Source organism: Monopterus albus, unplaced genomic scaffold, assembly GCF_001952655.1.
Source record: "Monopterus albus unplaced genomic scaffold, M_albus_1.0 scaffold39.1, whole genome shotgun sequence".
NCBI lineage: Eukaryota > Metazoa > Chordata > Actinopteri > Synbranchiformes > Synbranchidae > Monopterus > Monopterus albus.
In genome coordinates, this window is record NW_018127919.1 from 1,797,939 (window position 1) to 1,818,380 (window position 20,442).

At 42.8% G+C, this 20,442-nt stretch overlaps 2 protein-coding genes across 3 annotated transcripts in view; one reads left to right on the forward strand and one right to left on the reverse strand.

Moving 5' to 3' along the window:
• slc12a9 (solute carrier family 12 member 9) overlaps positions 1-6,967 on the reverse strand; it is a 13,445-nt gene extending 6,478 nt beyond the window's left edge. The window contains exons 1-12 of one of the 2 annotated variants that reach the window (XM_020598840.1): positions 6,678-6,967; positions 4,011-4,263; positions 3,749-3,883; positions 3,499-3,636; positions 3,106-3,408; positions 2,871-2,978; positions 2,461-2,572; positions 2,189-2,346; positions 2,029-2,111; positions 1,811-1,935; positions 1,362-1,554; positions 1,098-1,272 (exon numbers count right to left, since the gene is read on the reverse strand). In XM_020598840.1, coding sequence (XP_020454496.1) covers positions 1,098-1,272; positions 1,362-1,554; positions 1,811-1,935; positions 2,029-2,111; positions 2,189-2,346; positions 2,461-2,572; positions 2,871-2,978; positions 3,106-3,408; positions 3,499-3,636; positions 3,749-3,883; positions 4,011-4,227 — 1,747 coding nt within the window. In that variant the 5' untranslated portion in view covers positions 4,228-4,263; positions 6,678-6,967. The remainder of the gene's footprint in view (positions 1-1,097; positions 1,273-1,361; positions 1,555-1,810; positions 1,936-2,028; positions 2,112-2,188; positions 2,347-2,460; positions 2,573-2,870; positions 2,979-3,105; positions 3,409-3,498; positions 3,637-3,748; positions 3,884-4,010; positions 4,264-6,677) is intronic. The other variant, XM_020598838.1, reaches the window with a different exon arrangement.
• Positions 6,968-9,344: 2,377 nt separating this feature from the next.
• On the forward strand, positions 9,345-20,209 carry gnb2 (guanine nucleotide binding protein (G protein), beta polypeptide 2). The gene is made up of 10 exons (XM_020598807.1): positions 9,345-10,078; positions 12,162-12,241; positions 12,349-12,387; positions 13,939-14,045; positions 15,197-15,260; positions 15,513-15,675; positions 16,782-16,848; positions 16,938-17,139; positions 18,345-18,561; positions 19,168-20,209. The coding sequence occupies exons 2-10, from the start codon at positions 12,185-12,187 to the stop codon at positions 19,272-19,274; spliced, it is 1,023 nt and encodes a 340-aa protein (XP_020454463.1). The 5' UTR covers positions 9,345-10,078; positions 12,162-12,184; the 3' UTR covers positions 19,275-20,209.
• Positions 20,210-20,442: the final 233 nt, after the last annotated feature.

Consider the following 20,442-nt stretch of genomic DNA (forward strand, 5'->3'; position numbering starts at 1 on the left):
GTGAGGCTGGGGAAAACCACATCCAGCACCCGGACAATAAGCACAGGTGCCCCCCAGGGATGTGTGCTCTCCCCTCTGCTGTTTTCACTCTACACCAACGACTGCATCTCAAAGGACCCCTCTGCCAAACTCCTAAAGTTTGCTGATGACACAACTGTCATTGGTCTCATCCGAGACGATGACGAGTCAGACTACAGACGGGAGGTTGAGCAGCTGTTCCTGTGGTGTAGCCGCAACAACCTGGAGCTGAACACGCTCAAAACAGTGGAGATGACAGTGGACTTCAGGAAGAGCTTTGGTGTGACCCTGCCCTCCATGGAGGAACTGTACACCTCACAGGTCAAAAGGAGGGCAGAGAGGATCACTGCAGACCCCTCACACCCAGGACACAATCTGTTTGAACTCCTTCCCTCTGGACAGCGTTACAGATCACTGTGCACCAAGACAACCAGGCACAAGGACAATTTCTTCCCCCAGGCCATCACTCTGATTAGCACTTAACCCACGACAGTATGTCTGGACAATAAACCCTCAGTGCAATGCCTGTGTGTATATATACATTGTACAGATTATACAGATTCGTACAGGTAGTACTCCATTTTTATTCTAATTTTATCTCGTCTCCCAATGAACATTCCTTTGACTGCATTGTTTACTGCCTGTTTATACTGTTTATTTTGCATCTTTTGCATTGTTTTTGCTTGTTTATGCTGTTTATTTTGTTATACTACACAGCCTCATGTTGGTATATTGTGTCCTTGCCCCTTGCTGTTGCCTGGCCAGGGGATATGTACATGCACACTGAGAGCTGCTGTACCAGAGTCAAATTCCTCATGTATAGCACACCTGGCCAATAAAGCTGATTCTGATTCAGTACATGAGTGACTACCCTAAAAGAGATTCCAATTGGCTGCTAAACCTAAAGCATGTTTTCCTATAAAGGCACAATGAACCTGATCAAAACAACTGCATGTTGACCGCAGTACTTAAGATGGTTATTTAGACCAAAAAAAAACATTTAACATCAGAGGAAAATGATTCAAAGATAATAATAATGTGATACTATTATCTGCAGATGCACCAGTGCAGAGCATTACCCAGATCTCCCAGCTGCACATGGCCCAACACATACAGTCCTCCCTTCTTTAGCTGGTTCACAAACAGGATTAACTGACAGGAAGAGCGAGGGTTGGCCACCATCAACAACACCTGTGGCCTCCAGAACTTCACGTGGTCTTTCCTCACATCCAGCATCAGCAGATACTTGCGCACCTAAAATCCACAGTGGAGAAAGGAAAGTAGCACTGATGATAAGCTGAACAAGTGCTACATGCTGGATTTGTGTGTGCGTTAAACTGTGCCTGATGGAAAATGAGAGCCTGGCTGATATAGCCCCAGCTGCTGGTGGGTGATCTGAAGTGGAGGAAGAGCAGCAGCAGCAACAGGAGGACAATGCTGCCTGAGGAGTATACAGGATTAATGACGAACATCATGACTAAACAGCTCAGAATCCCCAGCAGGCAGGTGTGCCAGGAGAAGAACTGGAAGGTTGGTCTGTTAAAACACACAGGAGACAAAGAACTGAGGCCACTGGACAAGTGAGAATCAGAAGTAGAGAGAAGCAATAAATATTATTTTTACTGGTCCATAAAATATCCAAGCAAGACTCATAAGGTTCTTGATCCACAGTATATGATGTTGTGGACTTCCCCCAGTTTGATGCCACTGTGCACTTTATTTATTCTCACATTTGCGAACTTGATTGAATGCTTTCAACTGTTTCCCTTAATAGTGATTCATCTTTTATTACCTGAAATTTGGTGCCGATGCCCACTCAAGTGCCAGACAGGCCAGATCAACTGCAGCATAGGCAAGCAAGTAGAAAACTGTCACTAGACTTGCTATTGCATTGAGCTGGCCTGCAAACACTACACACTGAAACACAAACACACCACAAGCCACAGGTTAGGAGGCCAGTTGTAATTCTGAAAAAAAAAGATGAGCGCACACCATAGAACCCCCGCTCACCTGTGCCAGACCCCAGGTGTACAGCACCGCCACCCACGGATTCCCTGAGCTGGATGTGATGGCAGCTGGGGCTAAAGGCAGACCTGTGTGGAAAAGCCAAGGTTTTTCAGGAAGTGACTCAATACACAAAGAAGGCACAAAAAAAAAGCTCAAGTCTCACCAAAGACTTTATCCAGAGCAAGAGCATGGAGGATGCGGGATGCTCCAATCAAAGCACACATCGCCGCTGACAGAGAGGCACAGTATATCCCGATAGTGACGAACGGCGACCAGATGTTTATTCTCTGGAAAAACCCATAATCCTGAATCAACAGGGTCCTAAAATATAAGAATAAAAATGAGTACTCATTTGTGTCATAGCTGCAGCTGGTTATTTGAATGCTGGCTTCTCTTTAATTAATATCAGAAACAGTATCCGGAGCCATGTCAGACCTGTCACAGGTGGCGCCGACGAAGATGAAGAGCAGGACGTATACTGTGAATGTGTACAAGACGGCTACAATGGTGCCTTTAGGGATGGAAACACTCGGAGTCTTCAGCTCCCCTTCAGAGATGTGGAGCAAGAGCAAACATCAGGGTATGCATCTTTTGTGTGTACATGCACCACAAACATATCAGGCAATAACATAACTAAAGCGGTTTAATTACAGTGGGTTAATAAGTACAGTATTTTCTTCTGAAATGTGTAGAATTTGTAGGAACTCAGCAAGTAAATACCAAGTACTTAAAAACTGTACTTAAGCACATTACAGTACTTAGTTACATTCCACCACTATCACTGACATTGCACAATGACACTGCTTTGTGACTCCACATGTATTATTATGACAGCAAGCATTTACCTGACATGTTGGCTCCGGCCATGATCCCAGTGCAGCTGGTGAACATGACAGCAAACACGGTGGCAAAAGACATGACCGAGTTGGTGCTGTAGTCCAAAGAGTAACCAGCTACAGGGGAAAAATGAGGAACAGCAACAGCTTTAATAGACACTCCTAAATTTACAAGTGTCATATAGCTTTGCTTGTAAATGTGCACTTTCATATCCTCATTAATATCAACCCCCTTGACACTCACAGCCCAGGTTGCTCTTCAGTGTGGTAGCGTTGAAGCCCGTGTAGCTGGTATTGTAGCGGAGGGTGTGGTTGTCAGGTCCCTGGTGGGTGATGACAAATGTACGAGGTCTGACTGCTACAAAACTAATGAAGATGGACAGCAAGGATACAGTGACCACCAGCAGAATGACAAAGGCGGTGCGGGAGTAGATGTGGGCGCCCACCAGACACACAAGCAGGCACAGCAGAAGGACCACTGAGGAGTACAGCACTGCGTACCAGTAACCCTGGGGAAGCACCCGCACCCCCTCAGAAACTCCCGACTCTAAAACAGTAAAACAGTCACTGGGATGTGTAATAAATACTTTAGCAGAAGTAGATTAGTAAGAGACACACAACATAACCACAACCTTACCAGGATCTGAACCAAATACATCAAGTAGGGCCTCCACAAGACCAAGAACATACTCTCCACATGCAAACACTTTGGCAAGGAAGAACATCAGACCGATGCTTCCTCCAAACTCTGGGCCCAGAGACCGACTTATCATGTCTGGTCAGCTTGTGTTAAGGTTGATGTTTTGACTGAAGTAAGTGAAACCATTTTTACCATCAGAGAACACTTAAGAAAATATTTTGAAAACCTGTTTGGTCTGTAAGGATACAGTAGGCTCCACCGCCTTGTATAGCGCCGTTGGTGGAAATAGCACAGATGGACAGTATGGTAAGAGATATAATTGTGTAGGCTACAACCACCATTAAAAGACCCTGTAACAACCCCGCATGACCAACCACAAACCCTGGAAGAGAGGTCACATCAGTATGAGTCAATACAGTGCAGTGACTCATTTATACTACAAGTGATTCATACAAACATTCAGAGTCTAGCGCTTAGCTTTCTAGTCTCGTCACACACGTATCGCTCACCTGTTCGCAGGAACAGCACAATGCTGAACATGGAGAGGATGGTCGGCACCATCACTCCAAAAAAGGTATTCAGTTGTCGAGGATCGTTACTTGGTGTCCCAGAGTCGGACTCGGGTGCGGTGTCCGATGCTGTGTCGCATGCTTCGCCACATGCCAGTGTGGTCACGGAAAGACCACACGCCCCTGAAGTAACCAGACGGGTGCGTTCATTTGACATGGCTGCTAAGAAGAGCTTCAGATTAGTCCACTTGCCCTATGAAAAAGAAATCAATGGCGACAGGTTTCAGAAGGAAAAAAGTATTACTGTAGCCTCATGAAAACATGCCCACTTATGATAAGATTTTGGCATAATGTCAATTTTAAGTGGGTTTTTTTTGTATTGTTCACACTTTTGAACAAATGTAGCAGCAAATCATCAAACACATGAGCGCAGCCTTGTGACACCAATGTGCACACACCTTCCAGCAGTTGCTAAAAATGAAGATCATGCATGCATGCAACATGTCCTACATTACAGTGAATGCTTCCTGTCTCAGATGAACAAGCTGTTTATTTTAAAGAGTTGTGAGCCACTGGCAATATTATAATCTAAAACCAATTTGAATATAGTTTGAGCTTTCTGACAAGAAAAACCAACATTTGCTTTTCATACACAAGTCATTTTCAGTAGATCAGCGCAAGTATGCTAATGAAGTGCAGGTTTACCAGCAGTCACCTGATGATGTGTGGTATGCACATTATCAGGTGACTGTGATTCATCGGACCTGTTCCCAGGCACTTCTTTTTTGTCCCCAAATACATGCTTGTTATTTACTAAAACATGCAGCAAAGATCAAGCACTAAAACACCCTGAGGCTCAGGGTATGTGAAGTTTACAAACCACTCTTCTTAATGAAAGAGCAGACTCACACCTGTAGTTGGTATTTGCAGTCAGATGATTCACAGCTGCTCGTCGGTTTTCACATGCAACTCAAACCAAAGAGCAGAGCTGAGCACCGGCCCCCTCTGTGTACAGGTGACCTCAGATGCCAACATTCACCTTTACCATTCTTCCTGAAGAAGATGGTTTTCATCACTGAAACTGCTGCCAGAGCTGCCTCAACACCACCCCTCCCTGTGAGTTATTAGATCAGCTACAGAAATCACATGATGGCAAACCCTAACTAGGACAGAGGGTTTACAGATCAAAGCATGGCGTGACATACAATACAATTAAGTATTTTTAGTCAGATAGAAATTGGATAGATACTTTATGTATTAGAAATGTTTAGTGCAGATAGGATGTCTAGTTAGACTGTTAAATGCTTAGTCATGCTTATGAGTTTCTACAGGGTACATCTGGTCAAGGATAACTAGAGAGAAGAGTTGATGACTGTCAGCAGACAGGGTGTTTAATATTATTATGATGAAGCTGCAAAGCTGGCAACAGAGACGTCTCGGTTGACGTTTCTGTGTAGTATGGGGCTAGCCCAACCGAGGGGATATAATGTATAGGCCTGGTGGGTTCAGGGTCTTTCATCTTACATCTGCCTGCGAGCAGTATGGAGGTGCAAGATACCTGAACGTGTAATGTTAATTTTACCTGTGATCCTTTGAATAAATCAGCACTGTTTTGTAGTTACTTGGACTGTCTCGTCTCTCAGAGTTAGCAATGGTAAGAAGAACCAAAGTCCTTCAAGAAGTAACATCCCAATAATTGTGGGGACCCCACCCTGTAACAGACTCCTTCCTGACACCATTTAGACAGCAGAACTGTAACAATTTGTTGATTAACCAATTAATTAATCAGAATTTTCCCTTAAATTTCACTTATGGTTCCAATAATTCAAATGTGGGGATGTGCTGCTTTTCTTTGTTGTAAATGACAGTTAAGTTAAGTGAATGTGTTTGGGTTTTCAACCTTGGCTGGATTAGCAATAGGTGAACCAATGATCAATCCAGAAAATTACTGGTAGATGAATCAATCATGTAAACAGTTTTTCCAGTGCTCTGGATTTTCTGTCTACCAGTGACAGTGACTAATAGCCTTGCCTTAATAGTGGACTGACTACTTCTGATACAGTTGCACAATATTTACAAGTCTTGAGTAAAATACATCTGTTGGGACAGAGTCGCAACCCCATTGTGGTAGGATGATTTGTCAGCTATTTAAAAGGGAAGCTAAACATTCAAGTAGAAATGTTGATTAATTGTCATACGTGTAGCTACTTCCTGTGCTGTTGACGCTGAGAGTGGCATTCAGCCTTACGCTCGCGCGACTGACCCACAGAGCTCATGCTCCTGGTGTTGATGCAGACCGCCTGTACCTTGGTAAAGGCCTTCTGATAGTCCCCGGACCCTACTTTACAAACAAGTCCGTTACCAAAATTAATCACCTTTAGTATTAGGGTGGCTGAAACCGTTGCGTACCCTTAATGTCAAATGCCTAAAAAGGCGTTTAAACTGTGCGCCACATATGCATCTACCTTTGGAGTAAATGCCTGTTTACGCTATGATGCTCATGGCCAGGAAGTGACCGCGCCGGCGGTTCGCCCGGAGATAATAAAACGACGCACCCGCTCTAAGACAAGCGCTTCTGTCCTGTGTTATTTCGCATGATCCAGAATATGTGCTATGATACACAGATGTATCTATCCCTCCCGAAACGCCGAGGGCAGCCAGACTTACCTCGAGGAACCTCCCTCGAGATAGTTTCACCAGCTTCCTGCTTGAAAACTCCTTGTTTTTGCGGTCCACCGAGCCCCGCTGCGTCTACGGTGTGTTTCTGGTAGAGATGTCCCAAGTCACTCGGACAAAGTGTGACCGCAGAAGGCCAGTGGACTAAGCTGAGAGCTGTCCCGAGAGTTGGATGCTGAGAAAGATGTGCCACCCTGTAACAACAGAGCAGCCATGACACGCCTCGTCCCTCTATTATTTGTTCAAAAGCGTCACGGGACAACAGAAACTGCGCATGTGACTGCCTGTAGGGGTGGGCAGAAACATCCCATATGAGCAAAAGTTTAAATAAACACGGTCCTCGTGCAGACTACTCATACGTTATGCCACCAGCGATTTAGTAATTTGACTTCAACAGTATAAAATGGTGGTTTCAGTTTTTAATCTGTTGCATGCAATAAAAATACCATAGGCCTACACATGCTGTATGTGAGCATCGAGCTGCTGATGTAGAGTTGAAAGCCTACTTCAGGCTAGACTGTAAACCTATCATTTCTCCACACCAGAGGTCACTATTGTTACAAAGATTGTCCAGATATGCTGAGAGGATCATTATAGGTTGATTGTAACTTTATAACCTACCTGCCCATATCCTTTGGGCTCCAGAAAAAACAAAGCAGCATTAGAAATTAACAGGAGGTTTATGGATTACATGAGGGAAAGAAAAGCAGGCAGCCACTTTCACTACCTCCCAATCACTTCACAATCTCTTTTCAGGTCTTATATTAGCCAGCTAAGCACACAGAATTTAATAAACTCTGGCCACAAACAACTGCCTATAAACAAATACAGAGGATCTGATATATAAGACGCCACTTTTGTTAAATAAAATTTAACACAGGATAAGAGTAGTAGGGCTGAAGAAAGCCTGGCCAATAATTTTACTTGGCATGAAAAAAAAAACCATTAGATGGTCTACCTGCCTGCCAACCTATTTCCTACTTGCACGCACTTTGTCCTTGTACAAGCTAAGAATCTCCCACAAGGCCATGCAGGCAGATGTGTTACTGCTCTGTTTTGATAGCCTTATACAGGTAATGTTGCTGTTGACAGAAGTTGCTACCTGCAGGCAATGAGAGGAGCATGAGAGCGAGAAGACAGAACAGGCTCTTTTTACATTCAGCCAAGGGTGGAGAAAATACCTACAGTAGTCAGCTCTAAGTGTAAAGATAGCAGTATAATGAAGTTAAATTGGCATCAGAGGCCACATGCAGTGTTCGTGTTACCAAGACGAAATAAAGCCTGTGTTTTGAATGGCTTTAGCTGGTCTCCCTCTTCACTTCTTCCCCCTGGAAAAGCCTGGACGTCTAAAACTAGTTACCAGCTATAAGTCAGGGCTAAAGCAGCTTAGCTATGAACCAGACCCCCCAACCACGGTTCAGGGCCGCAGATCTGGGTGGGTAACACTGTATTCGAGAAATTTTTAACTAAAAAGATGCTAAATGCTGCAAGAAGTAAAACCAAAATTAACATTGGTGTGGGTTTTGAATGATGGCGACAACTGAGGGAACAAAAGGGGCTGAAAAGAGACGCCATGGTGGCCGTGTTTCTGCTGGACAGAGAATTATTGGTTTAATTTTGTTTAGGGGGGCATTTGTTATTTTCCTCAAATCAGTAGTAGCCAGGCAGTGCACGTTGTGTTTTGGAGGAGTGGCTTTAGACAGAAGTCAGAATGACTGGGTGGGATTTCTTTGGTTGTCTACTTTCAAAATCCAGGATGTGAAGACAGCCCTGTAGTTTGCATGTCCATGTGAAGTAACATTTTTAAGTAAAGAGGGATTTAAAGTAGCAGATTGTTGTGACAAATCTTGAAGTTGATAGACTAAAAGAATAAATCAGGACCGGCCACCAAGCACATGCATCGACAGACCCCAGGTGGTGCTCAAACACCTACCATTTTACCCTCTGACATGATAAGTGCACCTTTTAAAGGATTTTTAAAATTTTATTTTAGATTTTAAAGAATTTTATTTGCAGTCAGGGTTAAGATTGACTAAAATTTATGTGCTAATGCAAAGATGTGCTACTGCAGGTTGCTTAAAGAATTGTTAGTGAGAGGAGTGCCCCTTTTTTAGCTTGAGCACCGGCCCCCAAAAATGTCTGTGCATAGCCCTGCCAGTTACTGAGATTTTAATGGACTTCCTGGGAGTAAAATCCAAGTCATTTTTAACAGGCCATACAAAGTCTCTAGGGGTCTCCTTACTCTCTTAGCTCCATCAGTCTCAGCAGGACATTTTATATCACCAACCAGTTCAGCTCTTCCTGTTATGAGTTCAACATCAAGGAGCTGTCTGTCTTATCCCCTGACTTCCAAAATCACTAGGGATGCATGCAGTAGGCTGATATCCTGGCAAATTTGCCGTTTAAAGTGGAGAACACTGAAAACATCTGCTGCATCCTACAAAGCATGAAATGATAGGCTAACCGGGCTAAACTGATCTTTAAAAAATTCTGGGCTCCCTGAATGCCCGTGACTTGAACAGCCTGTTTTTCCTTATGATCAGGTGAACTTATTTAAGCTTATAGGCCCATTTGAAGAAATTGTCCCAAGCCTTTAGAATGGATTGATCAGAGGGGGGTTTACCACAAGAGATGGGTGTGGTTGAAACATGCTTCATGCCCGGATTTGAGGCTCCTTCTGCAAACGCTCACCACGTGACCTGGTAGCCCGTTTCTGAATGATGATATTCATGAGAGAAACAAACGGAACCGTGTGGATTGCTGAGCGAGAGGGCCCCCCTCTGTTTATACTGGAACAAAACGCACACAGCTGATCTACCCATTGGTTTTCTTGCGGTCTTTAATCTCCTCTTTCCCCACATGAGACACTTTACCGATTTTACTCAGTGCTGACTCGGAGGCGGCTGTTCTGATGGTGTGTGGCGGAGGGAGGAGGAACGGGAGGAAGGAAGCGGGGATAACGTCACGAAAAGCAGAATCCGAGTAAAACGATCTGAATAGTATTTAATGGACCATCGTTGATGCGTTCATGTACCGAGCTGGGGTTGACCGTGTTTGTTTACCCGCAAAGCCGCTGGACAGAGATGCTTTTGTTCACACGTCGGGTGTGAAAGGGGCGAAGTGAGGAAACGGCTACACAGCAGCTGATCTGATCTTTTTCCGGAGTTCTGCTAAAGCGGAGAAATGGAAATGTGTGTCCCTCTCCTCCGTTTGCCTGTTTACTGAAGGATTTGGAAACAGCCTACTGGTGACACACAGGTGGACCTCCTCTGCAGCTCAATGACTGAAAAAGACATATAGTCCCACCATTCACGGAATACTGAGGACGTTGCTTTCATTTTGTTTGCTTATTTGTTTTTAAGCTGGAAACCCCCAATCGGGAGCACTAACAGGTAGCCACCCATTATCAAACGCTGTGAGAGCATCTTTAGGGCAGCTTATTGAGTGTGAGACGGCTGGGTGATGATGTGCCTATTCCTGGCATCATTTGGACTAAATTAATTTAGCCACATCCGCATTTTGGGAGCTCAGTATGTGAAAGAAGAGCTGGGCCTTCATCAGCCAGTCTGTGCTGTGCTGTCGCCTGCTTTCAGGGGGCCTGTAGTTTCATATCTGGATACACTGGGCATTTCCAAAGGCTGCACACAGTTAAATAAATTCCTTATGAAGTACATCCGAGGCCTTTGAATCTGGCTTCTATCCGTTTCTGTTACGCGCGGATCTTATTCCAGCGCGGAGCTCCAAGCTCGGGCCTGTGTGCAGCCCTGGCAGTGAGCAGAGCCACTTTCTCTGACAGTAACACTTATTCTGTGAAACACGCAGCGGTCGTGTAAGCTGTGCACTCTCCTACAGTTGCAGATGTAGCCATGCCATGTTGGTGCAGTTACGCATCAGATGTGCGTCCAAACGGGTGGGGCCTGCAACACTCCCGCATCTTTGTGTTATAAGACGTGTTTTCAAGGGCCTGTGAATTCCCTCAAATGTTCAGGCGCTGAGGACATGTATTATTCTGCTTCAGTGAACCGTCATCTTCCTCCTCAGCAGCATCCTGGAGGACGTTAGCCTCTGGCCTGTCAGTGCAGGTGGAATCTGTTTGATGGGTCTTTTCATAGCCTACTGCTCTCTGCCCACTGGCAGGACTTCAGCAGAAAGTGTGCCCATCCTGCAGCTGATGCTCACAGGCAGTGGTGGAAGAAATGCTTAGATCCCTTACCTAAGTAAAAGTAGAAATACCACATGACAAAAATACCCTGTTACAAGTAAAAGTCCTCCACTCAAAATGTTACTTAGGTAAAACTATAAAGTAGTAAAAATGAAAGTACTCATTATGCAGAGTGGCACATTTAACATTGTCATATTATTGAATTATAATGCATTATTGTGTGCATCACATTTAATGTAGCAGCTGGTAAAAGTGGAGCTAGTTTTATTGAGCTTATATTTTGGAGCTTATACTGTGAGGTAGCTTGTGAATTTTTCACTGGAGATCAAAGTGTGATGGTTACACTGTAGTTTCTGTGTTAATCTGGTTCTGAAAAGTAACTAGTAAATAAAGTTGTATAATGAATGTAGTGGAGTAATAAGTACAATATTTGGCTCTAGTATGAAGCAGCACAAAATGAAAATACCTAAGTATACATACCTAAATATTGAACTTGAGTAAATGTACCCATCCAGGCCTGATCTGTGATGAACCCGCCCCCCCTTTCAGGGAATTACCACAACTCGTTTCTGTTTTCTGTAGTGTGTACTGTCTGCATACTTTCTGTAGCGTGTTAGAGAATTTGAATTGCTTCACGAATGCAAATACAGGCTGTTTTTGCAGCTGTTTGAATGAGTAACTGTGCTGCTATCAGTGAACAGGAAATGCTGCTTCCTACCTAAAGCATGAAGTTATGTACTGTACATTGTGTGCGACTCCAATTGGCCCATAGCTAAACGTTACCTGCTATTCTTGGATATATTTACTTGCTATGTTGACTTTTAGGAAGAACAGTGACTCAAATGACAGGGGACCCATAAAAATGACTGTGTCCACTGTTAGTAGGAGGTTGACTTGATGCATGAGCTGTATGTGCACAGTGTAACAGGTTCACTGTGTTTTAAAGGGAGTGTTCACTCAGTATCTGCTGCCCGGTAGCAATGCTGCTGCTTGATAGCAGCTTAGTCACCAGGCACGGTTGCACAGCCATAAACAGATTGTTCCTCACTATGTGGGTTCAGTAAACCCTAGAGATGAAAATGTTTTGATTTTATTATTTCTTTTCTCAAATAAGAGATACAGGGTTTTAAATAAATTATTTTAACAAATTCATTCATTTTTGATTAAAGTGGACAACCCTGCATTAGTGGATTATAAAAGCATGACAATCCCAGTAGGTCTTACTTTTATACAGGGGCACTCGTTTTTATTTATTTTGTGTTAGTAGTTTATGTAAATCAGTCTTATGTTTCAAGTCATCTCACAACCAACAGGTGACCGCTTGGACCAATCCAAAATGAGTGAGCTGGAGCAGCTTCGTCAGGAGGCCGAGCAGCTTAGGATCCAAATAAGAGTAAGTCTGGTGTTTTTGTAGTTAAGTTTTCAACATTATCATAAAAATACTGACATATTTACATGATGTGTTGTCTTTTTGTCATCTTATGATTCCATTTCTGTCAGGATGCCAGAAAAGCATGTGGAGATTCAACCTTGACACAGGTAAGACACATACAGTAGCTGTAGTAAATGTATATAGATCTTTTGAAACATTGACTTCAGTGATTATTGTTTTGGTGCCCATCAATGTGAAAACGTGATAATAAGCACATGGCAGAGACTTGACAGGTTCTGAAGGGAGTTTTTTGGTTTGTTGGAAAAAGCAGATCAGCTACTTTCTTGGTTTAATTTTACACGATGTGACAAAAACCCAGTCCCATGACTCTCAACTTATCTTTAACTTAAAGGTAGGGTTGGTGATTCCTTCCATAAGTATTTTTTGTTACATTTCTTGAATTTCTCTTTTCATCTCAATGGCAGTGAATACATTAAATGCACTGACAACATAAAGAAAAGAATCAGTCATCTGTGGCAGCAGCAGGGCTGAAAAACGCCTGACCAGTAATTTTACTCATCCCAAGTAAAACCAGTGGACGGCCTACCTGCCTGTCAAACTATTTCTTACTTGTGCGCTCCCTGCCCATGCACTCAATACATGAGCCAAGAGCAGTCCACAAGGTGTTGCGTTTGCAGGCAAATGTATTACCGCTCTGTTTTACAGATAAAGCTAGTGAGCTATGGCAGAGAGGGCACCACCACAGCTTTCATTTGCAAAGTGAGACTGTTGTTACAGTCTCAGACTGCAAGCTGTGTGCACAGTATGACAGCGAGAAGACCGCCGCATGGAACAGCCTCCATTTACATGCTGCCAGACAGTAGTCAGTGTATAGATAGGATTGTAATGCAGTTAACTGGGCATCAGAGGCCACATGCAGTGTTCCTGTTACTGAGACGGAATAAAGCCTGTATTTTGAACGGAGTTACCTGGCCTCCCTCTTCATTTCTACCTACCAAAAAAAAAAAAGCCCATACTTCTAAGGTTAGTTACCAGTTATGAGCCAGGGCTAAAGCAGTTTTACTTAGCCATGAACAGATCTGGGTGGGTAACACCGTATTTGAGAAAGTTACAACTAAAAAGGAGTTGGGTGCTGCAAGAAGTAAAACCAGAATTAACACAGCTGTGGCTTTTGAACGATGGCGACAACTGGCGGCGTGTATGCACGCAGCAGATCGGGGCCCATCGGCTCCTAACAAAATTTCGTTGTACGTGTCACAATGTTACAATGACAATAAACTAAAGCTTCTTCTTAAAAGGAGCTGAAAAGTGACGCCACGGTGGCTTTATTTCTGTTGGACAGGGAATTATCGGTTTTGTAGTAGTAGTCAGGCAGTGCGCATTGTGTTTTGGAGGAGTGGCTTTGGAGAGAAGTCAGGACCAACCCTACCTTTAAAGCTGCATGGTGAAGTGACCTCTTTTGTAGCATACAGTTTGGGAAAAAAAAGATGGTTCTAAGAGTGCAAGTAATACTGAATAAATCACCAGTCACTTAAATTTATAATGAAGTATAAGCTGTTCTCATTGCTCTTCTTTTGTCTTCAGTGTCTGATGGCTGTCACATTTTTACAGTCTCAATAAACTTGATTGTAGTACTTTGCATCGCACACACACAGTTATCAATGAAAAGGGGGAATTTAATTTACATATCCTCATAGATAACTTCTGGTCTGGATCCTGTGGGGAGGATTCAAATGCGGACGAGACGCACCCTTCGTGGTCACCTTGCCAAGATCTATGCCATGCACTGGGGCTCAGACTCCAGGTGGGTTTGTATGTTGTTGACTTAATGCCATTTACTTTACTGATGCTGTGCATCACAAAAATGGGCCATTACATTTTGCCCTGAAGAGGCTCAGAAGAAGATGAATCTCTTGAAACAGCCAGTTGCCTCCATACCAGGTACGGCTCAGTACCATTACAGCTTTTAGATTAGATAATGCATTACAGTTCAGTGTGGAGATTATGATGGAGCTACAGTATATGAAGACAGCTGTAAGCAAATGTCAGTCGTAAACTCAAACGTATCAGCCAGTCCTTCAAAACAACTTGTATCAAATGCATCTTCAGAAAATCTATAGCCACTGGACTACAACACAATACCGTGGTTGACTCCATCTCCATCAAAACCTGATCAAAAATAAACAAACAAATAGGCAATTTGTAATACACTGACCAAACTGGTGTAGGATATTTAGCTATCTTCAATCAGGTCTGAGCCCATTTTCACTTTACAGTCAATCTGTGTTGTCAAAATAAAACATTTTTTTATGTGTAACATAACATCCTATTGTCTGTAAACCTTTCAAATCAACCACATCGCATGGCATAAGGCATTTATTCTGTTATTTGGGTTCAAGGGTTTACCATGCAGCATAGTTCTGTGGATGGCAATACAGAATACTTTGGTCCAAACTGAAATAACCTTTAGATTACCATCAAATTTGGTACAGGTATAGTTATGGTGCCCAGATGATTAGTCTTAACTTTGGTAGTCCTCTGAATTTTCCATCACCAGCTAAATGTTTCACTTGGATTGGCACCAAACATTCATGGTTCTCAGAAGATGCATCTTGATGGCTTCAGTGATCCCCTGACTCTTCCTCTAGTGCCACCACAAGGTTTTAGAAATGAAATATTTAATGAATTGCCATGGGATTTGGTAGGCATATCCCCCTCAGAATGAACTGTAATAACTTTGGTGATAACTTTTAATCAAGCACCATCGTTAAGGCTAATCGTCAGTGCTAATTAGCAAACATACTGTATGATCCTGTTTTAACTTTTTGCCTGCATACCTGGTAAATTGATCACTGTGTTTCAAATGAAGATCAACAAGTCCGGCTCAATGTTCAGCACTGTAGTTGTACAAAAATGCTACTAGAAAAGATGCAGCAAAGATCTGTTTCTCTACAGGCTTCTGGTTAGTGCCTCTCAAGATGGAAAACTGATCATCTGGGACAGCTACACCACTAACAAGGTAAAATGAGCAAAATAATTTTACTCATCAGTGGATCAATAGTTGCAGTGGCATTACGTTTTTCTTTTGTAGGAGCACAGTTGACACATTTGGCTTCTTTTGCAACCATTGCTTCGACTTGGAGTGGCATTAGCATTTGAATTTGAGTGTTAATACTGGTCCATATTTATGCTCTTAAGTGTTTGCATTGGGGTTTTTTCTACCCCCAAAAAATTACGTGCGTGTTGTTTCCAAATACCTTTCCCATCCTAGATGAACGCCATCCCCCTCCGATCTTCCTGGGTGATGACCTGTGCATACGCCCCCTCCGGGAACTATGTGGCCTGTGGAGGCCTTGACAACATCTGTTCCATCTACTGCTTGAAGACACGTGAGGGCAATGTCAGGGTCAGCAGGGAACTACCTGGCCATACAGGTGAGAGAAACACGTTCGTGTTAGCGTGCTTCCCGAGTCAAACTGATGAGACATTTCAGATGAGCACACACCACTCCACTGCCTCTTGGGAGAATGCTACTCCCAAACCCCCAAAACAATGAAGACTTCATGTACATGGTTAATTAATTGCAGGGCAACACAGTCTTAATGAGCCGAGACATCAACTGAGAGTCTGTAAGACACGGATCTGTGATGCTGCAGCTACAACGCTGTTGTATGTTATAAGATTTTACACTGTGTTCTCTTTGGCAGTATCATGATATGCATTGGTGTGGTGTTTGGGGCAACAAGTATGTTGATTTCTATTTAATTATGTTTATTTTTCTGCAAATGAACACAAACTACATTTATAATCTACAAAGAAAAACAACAATTAAAATGTAGATTTCGCAAAATGGGCTGCAACTCTCCAATGCTAGAGTAACTTCCATGGGTGTATGGGAGAGGACGGCGCAGCGCCATGGTGGTTAGTGCTGTCGCCTCACAGCAAGAAGGTTCTGGCTGACTCAGGGCCTTTCTGTGTGAAGTTTGTATGTTCTCCTTGTGTCTACGTGGGTTCTGTCCGGGTGCTCTAGCTCCCTCCCCCAGTCCAAAGACATGCATCTTAGGTTGATTGGTGCCTCTAAATTGCTCGTAGGAGTGAATGCGGTGTGATTATTTGTCTACGTGTCAGCCCTGTGATGGACCAGCCACCTGTCCAGGGTGGACCCCACCTCTTGCCCAACATCAGCTGGGCCAACCTTATTCAGGAATAAGCGGTATAGATAATAGATGGGGAGGACATCACTTTAATAGCTTTAGTTTGAATGCATCGTGAGAAGCGTTAAAATAACTTAATCTATGAATGTTCTATAAAGATGCTAGAATTGACACAAAGGAGGAGCTTTTAAGAACATTGTCATGTGTTAGACATCATAAAGATCTCAAAATGATGACATACATGATCTGAAGTAGGTTTAGTGAATTAACATATAGCAGTTGTATGTAAAAATGATAATATAGCATATAGCAGTTGTATGTAAAAATGATAAAATTTGTTTCTGATGAAAATCCAGAATTCAAGCATTTGTACTCTGTTCTCTTAGGTTACCTGTCATGTTGCCGTTTCATTGATGACAATCAAATCATCACGAGTTCAGGAGACACCACATGGTGAGTCACAGAGATCAGAATACAGACATGCAGTGCAAACATGCTCTCCCAAGCTGATAGACATCTAAATTCTGCACTCTTCGCCCTAGTGCACTGTGGGACATAGAGACAAGTCAGCAGACCACAGTTTTCTCGGGCCACACCGGCGACGTCATGAGTGTGTCCCTATCGCCCGACCTGCGCACGTTTGTGTCAGGGGCCTGCGATGCCTCGGTCAAACTGTGGGACATCAGGGACAGCATGTGCCGACAGACCTTCATAGGCCACGAGTCGGACATCAACGCCATCTGTGTGAGTACAGTGTGCTAAGGGCAAGTGGGGCATTGTAAACTAAATACAAGCTGTCAAATACACATCTTTTATTCACATGATTTGGGATGGGATGGGATCACAGACAGTTTAAAGGGGAACTCCATCCATTTTTACTCAAAGTTCATTATGCTTGTTCTGGGAACTACTACTCAGCCTGTGAAAACAGCTGCATATTGTTTTCAGAAGCTCTGAAGGAACTTTGTAAAGTCAGGATTTTTTTGCCATGTATGCATAAACAGAAAGTCTAGGCATATAAGAATTCTTGTGCAGCTCTCCTTTGGTGTCAGGTAAGGAGTCAAAAGCCAGAAAGAACACAGTCTTAAAATAAAAAGTTACATAAAGGCAACAAAGCATTAAAACTGCAACACACGTAATAGTAGTCATCATTTTGCCTCATACTATAAATGTATATGGCCAGATGTGTTTAAAGGTGTGTTACTGTGTTTGCAAGATGTGAGAATTTACAATATCAGAGTCACTGAGTTGCAATAAAAAGCATAGAATTGAGGTAGTAGGTTTGTACTAGGAACAACATTAGAGAAAGGTCCGGACATGTCTGCATCCGTCGCAATGGTTTCTTTATTTAATCTTTATCTTAACACTTAACATTAGTCCTTAACATCATGAAACTGCAATATTAAATTGTGAGACTATTGAGTAATTCTGAAAGATAAATGTTTGAACAAAATAGAAAAAAAACATATTACACACACTGTTGACAGATATATCTATTCAAAGTTTAAATAAATAGCATTGGCATCAGCCCAGCTGTGGTTCACAGTGGCAGTCTACTGTGTACTGTCCTGTACGCTATTAACACAGCAGCTCTAGGATTTGATTCTGTCTCGTATCCACCTTTGGGAGGAATTTAAACTGGGAGGACTAACAAGATTATCAATGAACACCATATCTGGACATCCTGACAGTTTCCAGGTGGAATCTGGACTGATGCACCATGCAGGTTATCTGACAGCATGACAAGTATGATCCAGTATTAAAACATGGAGATCATCTCAGACTGATCAGGGGCAAGAGCCTTGTATCATATGAGAGCATGTCGGTAATGGGGAACTCTTCTCATACAGTGAATCATTCACTTCCGTTTACCCTCTCCTATTAAGATGAGCTTGATAGAGCCATCCACACTTCCTGCTTCTCATCCATCTTTCTATGGTTCTACTCAGTTCTTTCCCAATGGCAGCGCCTTCGCCACAGGCTCTGATGATGCCACCTGCAGGCTGTTTGACCTGCGTGCGGACCAGGAGCTCAGTCTCTACTGCCATGACAATATCATCTGCGGCATCACCTCCGTGGCGTTCTCACGCTCTGGCCGGTTGCTGCTGGCTGGTTACGACGACTTTAACTGCAACATCTGGGATGCCATGAAGGGAGACAGGGCAGGTGGGTGGAACAGGCAAGAGTGTGTAAAGGGATTTAGGTGAAAAGGCCTTCAATTATTTGTCTGCTGAGACTAAAGCTCACAGACAGAGATGTAAAACAAAATCTTGTGGTATGCACATATATTGATTTCTCATTGTTGACCTGCATAATGCAACAAATCATCACTGTAAATTTAGCCAACTGACTTTCAGTGGTCCTTTCTCACTGAACAAGCACCGTTGGTCTCTATTAGTCAATTTACTGAAAATAAGCAGCTACTTTTAGAAGAAGAAAAAACAAAGCCAAACACATCTGAGTTCTAGTTTACACCTCAAGCATTTCTACAATTTGCTGCTTTTCTCTGTTTTATATTATTGTAAACTACAGTAAATATCTTTGGATTTTGTTCCAACTCTTGGTTGGAGCAAAACATTTCAAGATATCATTTGCACTGAATAGTGGGACAGATTTACGTGGATAATTATGCATGATTTTGGGGTAATTGCTCTCCAGGTTTTCTGTGTTCACAGAAACAGGCCGATGTGTTCTGTGTGAAGAAGTTTCAGGCTGACTGTAGAGAAAAACTTTCCACAGCAACAAGTCATCTTTTGTTTGTCCCTCATGCAGGAGTCCTGGCTGGCCATGACAATCGCGTGAGCTGTCTGGGCGTGACAGATGACGGCATGGCGGTGTGCACCGGCTCCTGGGACAGCTTCCTTAAGATCTGGAACTGAACCATGCACATAAATAACCACACACACGTCCAGCAGACAGCGCTCACGTCTTGGGACTCAGTTTGCACCCTGTATTCACACTGTATGTAAGACTCAACAAACTGCAACATTGTACTGTACATAATATATATGACCTAGGTATGGATTTACACACAACACTGGTACAACAGCACTGTACGCAGGACAAGGTGACAAGATCTGAACACATTCCCTCTACAGCTGATTTAAGTGCACAGCAGCAAGGCTACAGTACACACACACACACACACACACACACACAATCTGTGAAATGTCCACGTGACCAAAAACACAAATGCCACTATTACCTGAAGCCTTTTAACATACACACACACACACACACTTTCCTGAGAAAAGGTGCTCCTCGAGTTAAGCAGGGGGAGGTGTTATTTGACAATTCTTTGTTTACAATGAAGTCAAAATGCACTTCAAGTTTCTGTACTCTTTATTTCAGTACCACACATTTCAGCAATGGTAATGTGAAGGAATAGAGGAGAATCATGCGAGTCAACACTGAAAAACAAATCACTGACAGACAGGCAGGACAGATGATCCGAGTATAAGAGAATAATCAGCTCCTCTTTTCATCTGGCACAAACCATCATGTAGTTACAGATTTTATAGAAACGTACACCCACATTCAGTACACTTCTTCTGCAGTTTGTTTTTAACACTTTATTCATACTCTCCCGGTGTGCCTCAGATACACTTTAACGATTATTAATATCAATATTATTATTGATACAATTAACTCAAAAAGATCTGAGATTCAGGAGGAGGGTGAAAATAATACACATTAAGACACATTGGATTAAAGCAGGAGCCAGTATTCATACTTTGACTTTGTCAATATATTATCTGGACATTATGATGGTATAATTGTACATAATATTAATAAACAATAGCCTCTCCTGTCAGTGTTGTTTATACAATGGAAAAAGTGATCAACTATGGAAAATAAATGGGTATACAGGTGCAGTCGGCCTGATAACACTGTTCTGACTGACAACACATGTTAAAATACCACTGGTAGTTTTTAAATATCATTACATCTTAGATTTTATTCTTATTTTGCATTTATTTTCAAACATTACTGAAAAGAGCTGCTTTTAAGAATTCTTCATGGGAAATTTTATTCAGTGATTTTTTT

Excerpts from the sequence above, each read along its gene's own strand:
- gnb2 (XM_020598807.1), top strand. The coding sequence starts at position 12,185 with ATGAGTGAGCTGGAGCAGCTTCGTCAGGAGGCCGAGCAGCTTAGGATC. Across the intron at positions 14,046-15,196 it reads CACTGGGGCTCAGACTCCAG|GCTTCTGGTTAGTGCCTCTC; the intron begins GTGGGTTTGTAT and ends GTTTCTCTACAG. Across the intron at positions 16,849-16,937 it reads AGTTCAGGAGACACCACATG|TGCACTGTGGGACATAGAGA; the intron begins GTGAGTCACAGA and ends TCTTCGCCCTAG.